The 8,871-nt window shown below is 35.6% G+C and overlaps 1 protein-coding gene across 1 annotated transcript; it reads right to left on the bottom strand.

The window, feature by feature from the left end:
- vps26bl (vacuolar protein sorting 26 homolog B, like) lies at window positions 1-8,322 on the bottom strand. The gene is made up of 6 exons (XM_077242422.1): window positions 7,832-8,322; window positions 6,480-6,636; window positions 6,179-6,343; window positions 5,846-6,021; window positions 2,769-2,911; window positions 1-2,582 (listed from the first exon to the last, which is right to left on the bottom strand). Exons 1-6 carry the CDS (start codon window positions 8,052-8,054, stop codon window positions 2,448-2,450), a joined length of 999 nt encoding a protein of 332 aa, XP_077098537.1. The 5' UTR covers window positions 8,055-8,322; the 3' UTR covers window positions 1-2,447.
- Window positions 8,323-8,871: the final 549 nt, after the last annotated feature.

The raw sequence follows: 8,871 nt of genomic DNA, 5'->3' as shown, positions 1-8,871 counted from the left end.
TTAAATGAGGGAAAAGAGCGTTTTTTTTTTTTTGAGGAATCAGAGTAAAAACAAATTTCATATACAGCACAAGTACTGAAAGAGCATTTAGATCACATGTGTTCTGCACTCTGTTTGACATTAGCACAGATCTAGAATTTTCTAGAATCCCTTTTGTAAACTCTGCTAGTACCTTGAGATCTCTAAATCATATACTTACAATTATGTAAATATATACTGCACATACATAATATTAATATAGAAATATGGTTATCTAATGCCGTTTTAAGCAGCACTTTTTTTTTGCACGATGATAAATGTAAAGAAAGTTAGGAAACAATTAATTCTTGGTTCCTTCTTTGTTTTGAAAGGATACACAGTGCTAATTTTTAAATCATATACATGAAGTCAGTAAACACAGTCTGGCACATAGAGCCATGAGTATTCAGCAAAGAGATGCTTTAGATTTGTGAAACAGACAGCAGAGGTATCACTTACTGTACACATCAAAACGTGAGCTTTAGTCCTCAGTGATAGGCCTTGTCATGTTTTCGTTTGACACCAAAAGCAAGGGTTCTTCTTTTACATGCCATATATATAAAAAAAGGCATTTTAGCAAACAATATTCAGAGCCTAGTGTGTTTGATCAGTATATCACAATCATTTTTCAGATCTAAATCTCACTTTATATTCATTCCCTGACACAAGGATCTTTTATTTTCTTACTTTAGTGAATGGAAGTACTAACAAAAGACCAATATTGTGAAATTGCAGTCTCAAAGAAGGCAGCTCATCATGAGATGATTCATCCTGGTTTTTCGGACGGATAAACACCCCCAACGGTCCTAACATGACAAGAAATAATCACAACAGTGAGAGCTACTAACAAAGGACTGCTCTGAAAGGCAGCCGTAATAAACCTTGGTCAGGTTAGAAGCCATATTAAATTTAACGCAGTTGAAAACGAGGCTGTGAGAGATAGATTTACAGTTTTTACAATGGCATGCACTGTCTGAAGGTATTAGATCAAATCAAGACATTTTGTCAGCCGATCAATCGGACTGATATTAAACAACAGCACAATTCATTGAAAGCACTAATTCTACCCCTTGCAGCCTGTTTTCATTGCTGTCAAAAATTAAATATGGCACTACCCTGACCTAGGTCTATGGGCCTGCAATTTAAAAATGGGTGTGCAATCACTTCCAGGACATGCATCCCTTACACTGCGCTAAGTGTTAATGCTTCTGCTTCATCCTGATCACTTTATCAAGTTCAAACAAGTTGCACTTGTATGGTCAAATATTGCAGGTCATATATTGGTTAGTAAAAGGTTAGAGAAATGACATGAAATATGAGAGCTGATCTCCAGTGTTGGTAAAAAAAAAAAAAAAATGAGAACAAATATAAGACATTAATGCCTCCTGAATTCTAGAAATTATTCACTAACAGGAATTAAAGAACATTTAACTTCAAAACAGCCTGTGACAACATAGTAACACTTTAAAATATGGTTGTTTAAAAGTTAACCTCATTGTAAAGTGTTACCCAAGAAATTTCAACCAACAACGTCAAACATTTTGGTTTCCCATAACCAAACCATAACAGCAATAATACTGAATTAAATTGCAAAAAAAAAAAAAAAAATCTACATTTTAAAAAATGGCAAGGAGCTTGTTAAAGTATTATTAGGTCAATACAAACCAACAGACTTAAAAAAAAAAATGCAGGTGCATTTCAGTTCAGCTACATACTTGTAGGGAAATTAATTTGGTTTGGTAGTTGAATCTAAACAGAAATGTGTGATTAATTTGAGACTGATATGGAGTTTAGGGTTCCTCCTGAGACACTAAAAATCACATTGGCAAAAACCCTGAAGTGCTTCTAATTTATCTTCGGGAATGGCAACAAAACGTAAAAAGGCATGTATTGGTAAGCATACTGTATATATATAAAAAAATCACTAAAAATATGAATTAGTTAAATACCATTTCATGAGAAAACAAACCGAACACTGTATGCAATGTATATGTTATGAAAGAAGAAATCTACAATAACAAAACACTCAATACAGATTTTTAAAAAGGCTGGTAAAGGAAGATAGAGATGGAATGTGTTTGTGTTGTCTAGATGGACGGCTGAAATGCTTCAATTAAATATACGGTTAATAAATCAATTAAATCCAGGGTGGCGGACAAAAAAAGTAAACAATCTCAGAGGAACCGCCAGGAAGAATTTGTAAATATCAAATCGTGTTTTTTGGAATCAGTGTTTTTGCTTTTCACATTCATCCCCTTTTTAAAAGCTACTTAAGAACTTGTTGATCATAAACTGTAATGTTTAGGAATGCGAAATATCATGTTTACGTTGCTCGGTCTATTTTGGGAGCACACGCCTTCTTTAAATCCATACACACACTCTCTCTCTAACACATACACACATGAGATGATTAGCTGGCATGGTTAGGTTTAGTTGCTGTCCTCTTTAGCTTGAGAGAGTGCTTTCTCTGAGCTTGCAGAGCCCTCGAAGCGCTGGGAGGCGATGGCAGCCTGATGGGACATGCTCTTCCTCACAACGTCTCCCTTCCTCCATAGTGTAATCTCCTACGAATCCACAAACGATGATAGATAAATAACAACAACACACAAAATAGATCACGTTCTGAACAATTAATGATTACTTCACCATTGCTGGGGAAACAAGTATGAATCCTTAAACACAAAATGCATAACTTGTGGATTAATTGTTTTCATATTTAGTTTACTATTTTTCATTTATTTAACACCAACCTGTTGTTTGAAGTAACGTCGCTCTTCTTCATCAATGAGTACGAGATTCAGGTAATAACGAACAGAGAATTTCTTATTAATGTCCCTCATGGTGGGCGTCATCTCGTACCCAGCCAGAAAAAGACGGATGGGGATGGATTCACCTAAAGCCATTAAGATAAAATTCAAATACAGTATACTTCATTTCAAGTCAGTTGTAAACATGTTTCACATTAAAGGCGCAGTAAGCAGTTTCTGAGAAACACTTGATATTTGAAATCAACCCAATCAAACACACCCCTCCCTTCACTGCTCCTCCCCCAAAATGCACGAACACCCAAAGTAGGGCTGGGCGATAAAACGATAACGATAATTATCGCGATATAATTTTTCTCGATAAAATAATATCAAGAGTTCGATAAATGTTCGATAATGTTTATGCGCCAAAATCGGAACGAAACTCATTTGAACCGCGCGCCACACGGACCATTCATCCGCTCGGCTCAAAGTCCAATCGGCAGCGCAGCGCGAGCTCACGAGAGCAGATGCGTTTACTCTGATCGTCGAGTAAACTCACGAGATTCAGCGAACAACACTAATGTCTCACGAAACAGCGCTGACAAACAGGAGAAACACTGTGCGCAACGTTACAGTCAGAATCTGAATTGATACTGAATCCATTTACCATGGATTTACTGTAACGTTAGCCTAGTAATATTAACTGCACCACAAAATGTGCGATATACATATTGAATTGTATTATATTATTAATGAAGAAAATGTATTAAAGGACTACTGGAATATAATTACAGTATTTAATAATGTATTTAGGCTACTGTTTTTCATATATACCATAGAAACCATAAAGTTACATTTTGCCATGGTTTTATCTGTGGTTATGATCTAAATGCATGATACTGAATGACCAATGGTTAATTTTAATAAAACCCAAACAGTCCGAATATTTTTATATTTTTTTTAGCCGATGTTACTGTTTTTGTTAATGAACATAAATTTTACATAGTATTAGCTTGAGTTAGGATGCAGATTTACTGTTAACTCACTGTCAAATATGCGGTTTGAGATAAAACATGTAATATTAATATTGCAGCCTGCACTGCAAACTGTGCTGAAGATAGGCTACGTGCCATCAAAGTCACTTTACACTAAACAATATCCCCCATTAGCACATGCAAAAAACTAAGAAATATAATTTTCTATTCAGATATTTATTTTAAGGAAAAATGACAAATGTTTGAATGTTCTACCTCAGATCTGTGAAATGTTCACCGGTTTGGCAAGTGTTTGTCATGATATGTTCTGACAATAAAGAGTAGTTTAAAACCACAATTAACGCTCTGGTTTCTACAAATTTCACTTAGGAGCAAAAATCTGCCTTTAAACTTGAAAGAAATAAAGAACTGACATTTATCTTGTTAATTATCGATATCGACTAATATAAAAAAATTATCGTGATCATTTTTTTTGGCCATATCGCCCAGCCCTAACCCAAAGCAAGAGTGGATGTCCTTCTTCATAGCTGAACCGAAGCAAAATAATGAACAAAAAGATCCAAAAAAATGAACAGAGTGCACAAGAGTACAAACAAGCAAGAGTTGGTTGTTAGTCACAAGCAGCACACTAGCTCCAGACAAACAATGACACTCTAAACTGTCTTGTTTATATAGCTAACATTACAACAACAGCATATCTTAGCATAGCAAAACCACTGTTACTCACGTATGGAGCAGAAACAACGCAGCCTCTGCATCCGTTTTCAGGCTTTCCGCTTACGCCACTCCAGCGCTGGAAAGTTTTTCTAATTTGAATGTGGGTCCTAAAGCTCTTGCCTAATCATAGCCCTTCTTTTTCCCACGATATTTCTCTGACCTTTTCTTTTTTGTAATGTCTCTCAGCCATCTCAGTCTTTCTACAAATCTCCCTCTTGCTCACTCTCTCTCCTCCCCCATCATGAGTGTAAATGCCCCCTACTGCTGATTGGCTACAAGTGTGTTGTGGTGCTCAGTCCGATCCACTTTCAACAGCGTTTCTCAGAAATTGCTTACTGCACGTTTGATCCAGCAGAAACTTCATCTTTATAAATATAAGTGACCATCAGGGGGTGTTAAAGGAAAAGTTCACCCAAAAATTAAAATGATCCCATAATTTACTCGCCCTCAAGCCATTCTAGGCGTCTTCTTTCAGCCGAACACAATCAGAGTTATATTAAATAGTATCCTGGCTCTTCCCAGTATTGTAATGGCATTGAATAGTGCCTGAGTTTTTGAAGCTTCAAAAAGCGCATCCATCCATCAAAAAAGCAATCCAAACAACTCCAGTGAGTTAAAGGGATAGTTCACCAAAAAATGACAATTCTTCATCATTTACTCACCCTCAAGTTGTTCCAAACCTGTATACATTTATTTTTTCTGCTGAACACAAAGGAAGATATTCTGAAGAATATGGTTAACCAAATTTTTGGTTTATTCTGATTTTAAAAATATATATTTCTATACCATGGAAGGCAATGGTGCCCCACAATTGTTTGGTTACCCATATTTTTCAAAATACATTCCTTTGTGTTAGATCAAAGAAATGTATACAGATTTGGAACAACTTGAGGGTCAGTAAATAAAATAATAAAATAAATAATGACAGAATTTTCCTTTTTGGTGAATAATCCCTTTAAAAAATGCCTTCTGAAGCCAAGCCATGCATTTTTTTAAGAAAAAAAACTCGCGTGAACACGCATACGGCCATTGCTGGAAACCTGTGATTATAGTTTATAAAGTTTTAAAATATGGAGATTTTTCTTACAAAAACCAATCGCTTCACTTCAGAAGGAATTTATTAACCCCTTGGAGTTGTATGGATTACTTTTTTGATGGATGAATGCTCTTTTTGGAGCTTCAAAAGCCTGGGCAATATTCATTGCCATTACAAAACTGGGAAGAGCCAGGATATTATTTAATATAACTCCGATTGTGTTTGGCTGAAAGAAGAAAGTCATATACACCTAGGATAGCTTGACGCTGAGTAAATTATGGGATAATTTAATTTTTTTTGTGTGATCTATTACTTTAAGAATTGTTTCATACCTCGGACAGGTGCTCCATCCATAATCTCGTATTTTGCAATGGTGTCATTTTCATGGTACACATTTGGCCCTGTCCCTGTTGTCTCCCGTTTAATAATATCAATTTCCATGTGTTTGATCTTAATTCGCACCAATAGGAAATAGATCTTCCCCACAATCACATCTTTCAGATGATACCTGGAATTTTCAAGATTTTTAGGAGGGAAAAAAACAGAGGGAAATGCTAAAAAATATATCAGTAAGTGACAAATATTTATTTTATTGAACTATTTTACATTAACAAATCATCTAAGCCATAAAAACCTCCCATCCTCTGGCTGTTTTTCAGACTTACTTCGACTTGTTGTACTCAAACTCAATGTGCAGACAGTCCTCAATTCCCACTTCCATCTTTATGGAGGAGTTGAGTTCTGGATATGTACTGAGTGTGTGCACTACGATGTCCATCTCTTTGCAGATGTCATTCAGTCTCCTGCTGATGGTTGCCCGCAGGAAATAGCTGAGGGAAAAATTATAGTTTATAATAAAATCATAAAATATATATATATATAAAGTCTATGAAATAAATGTACAACATATTGTGAGTGCTCACATACACAATCTATATTGAACTACACAATGACAGGAACACATACCGTAGTTTTACATTCTGGCCTGTGTAGGACTCGTACGGTTTCTCCACATGTGTGAACTCAAAATCAAAGGTCTGAGACTGAGCCATTTCTCCAGGCCGAGCTAAATCCTTTACCAGAGAGACAAACTCATGATGGTTTCCTCTGTCATAGTACAATTCTACAAGGAAAATGAACAAGACACCGGAGAGAAAATGTGATTTCTTTATAAATTTGCATTGTTTGTGTATTCTGTTTTATTTCTTTCAAATTAGAACGATTCTTAAATGGTTTGAGTTTGTTAGGTTTGGAACAACATGAGGGTGAGCAAATGTTTGGGTGAATTAACCCTTTAAAATACAATAAATATAAGGATGTATAAATATCAGGGAAAACATGTGACATTTTCTATACATCCAGGTTACTTAACATTTCTTTTTGATGATTCAAGGGTCTATAATGTATGGCTTTAAATAAAGCGTTAACTTAGAACAAGGAATAACAATCATGGTTTAAGGAAACTGTTCATAACTGAAAATAAAAACAGGATCCAAAGCTTATGGTAAGCATCAAGAGGTGTGGTTTTTATAACGCCTTTTTTAACAGAGATAGGAAGTCGACTCACTTCGGAGAATCGGTTCTTTTGAACAATCAGATTCAAAGAACAGGTTAAAATGCGATTCAATGATTCGTTAGCACATATTGCTGCTCATAATGGGTTTTAATTATAAGGGTGTTTCTTAATTTTGTATGTAACGAAATTCCCATTTCAATTTGTTGTATTCATGATTCAGCTAATATTGTGTCTATTTATTTAAGACCTAAATATAATTTGCAAATGCATTAAATAAAACTAAATTTCATTTACTTGTCTTAGCTGAAAAGTGTTAATACTATTTCTTTAACTATTTCTTTGTAACATTTGTTTTTGGAAAATGCCTAAACAGAACGGTTCTCGGATCAACAGGTCAGCGAGCAACGAGTTGTTGGATGAATGCAGAATAGCATACTAGTGTTTAATCTTTTCTTTTAAAATAAAGATATCGAGGAGCGATGTCAGAACGATTCGCTCCGAATCGTGAAGGAATCGTTAAGACCTGTTTTTTGAACCGGTTCTTTCGATTCACTGAAAATATTCAACTCGAAAGAACCATTCGATCACGAATCAACCATCGTTTATGTGTCATATGTCACGAGACTAGGTTTTTGTAATTTGACACTTCAGCATTTTTAATGCTTCAGTCTGAGTCCCCATTATGAAACTTGCATGAAAAAAAAATGCAAACAAACACAGATGTAAATGTTGTATGAGCGGAACATTACAGCACATTCGTTACGTCATCAAGCATCGCTCGTTCATATTACGTTGCACTTACCGATTTGCCCGATAAATTCTATTTTGATGCCTTGATGCTCGAGCCTCTTCCCTGGGTTTTTCAGGGTTACATTGACTTTCCCAGAGACTGTCTCTCCGTCGTAAAACAGAAAGTATTTGTCCTTTTTCCCGTCCTCTGTTTTGTGCTCGGCCTTTTTCCTCGTCTCGGCATCATTTAAAACTACGTCAATTTCAGCACTTTGTCCGAAACTGAAGAAGCTCATCCCGACACCTTGTGCTGGACTGGAATCCTTTTGTATTCTAACACCTGGTCCAATTCCACATCAATACAATTGCGTCCCCTTTATAAGCAAGCTGCTTTATCTTCTACAATGCATGTACGTTTATAATAGACTGTTTCAGATTAAATTGTGCTAACTCTTCATATGGCTCCTGTATTACTACCTGCGGAGGATTTTCAGCAATGTACAAACAGACACAAGCTTCAGAAATGATTTTACTTCCGGGATAGTCCACGTAAATATTTATTTTCAAAATAAAAGTCTTATAGAGACTTTTGAAATCAAATGTAACGCATCGAATTTAATTTATCAAAGGGAAATTGTACGAATGATTAATTGTATTATGGGATTTAAATGCTTTTAGTTTTTTAATAATTTGGTGCACATAAAATGTTATTTGTGTAATATGTAAAACTTGGTGTCACTGCCATGTAGTTAATGCCTCCCTCTAATGAGTAACTTTGACAGGCTCTGCATGAGCACCGGTCACACACACACACACACACACACACACACACACATATTTGACTTTGCCACATGTATCCTTCGTTGAAAACATAAAGCACCTTAGTACAAATATAGGAACTCCAACAAGATACAGGAGGATAGACTGTTTGACAGACGAGTAAGTGCCAAATGGTTTATAAATCTCACTGCACTCTGCCTTTTAAATCTTGATGAAAGGACCGCTTTCAAAGCCTATTAACAAAATATATTAAACTGGTGATTATTTGATATTATACAACTAAAAAAGTGAATGGAAAGCTAAACTGTGGTCAAATTCTTCCATGGCAGTCAT

Source organism: Siphateles boraxobius, unplaced genomic scaffold, assembly GCF_051911475.1.
Source record: "Siphateles boraxobius isolate OS27281-9 unplaced genomic scaffold, OSU_SipBor_1 25, whole genome shotgun sequence".
Taxonomy (NCBI): domain Eukaryota; kingdom Metazoa; phylum Chordata; class Actinopteri; order Cypriniformes; family Leuciscidae; genus Siphateles; species Siphateles boraxobius.
This window is presented reverse-complemented; position numbering and strand designations above follow the sequence as displayed.

Bases quoted from the DNA above. Each gene is read 5' to 3' on its own strand.
- vps26bl (XM_077242422.1), bottom strand. From the start codon at position 8,054: ATGAGCTTCTTCAGTTTCGGACAAAGTGCTGAAATTGACGTAGTTTTA. The intron at 6,022-6,178 runs GTAAGTCTGAAA...TGAAAATTCCAG, and splicing joins TTTGAGTACAACAAGTCGAA to GTATCATCTGAAAGATGTGA. The intron at 2,583-2,768 runs GTTGGTGTTAAA...GTGGATTCGTAG, and splicing joins GACGTTACTTCAAACAACAG to GAGATTACACTATGGAGGAA.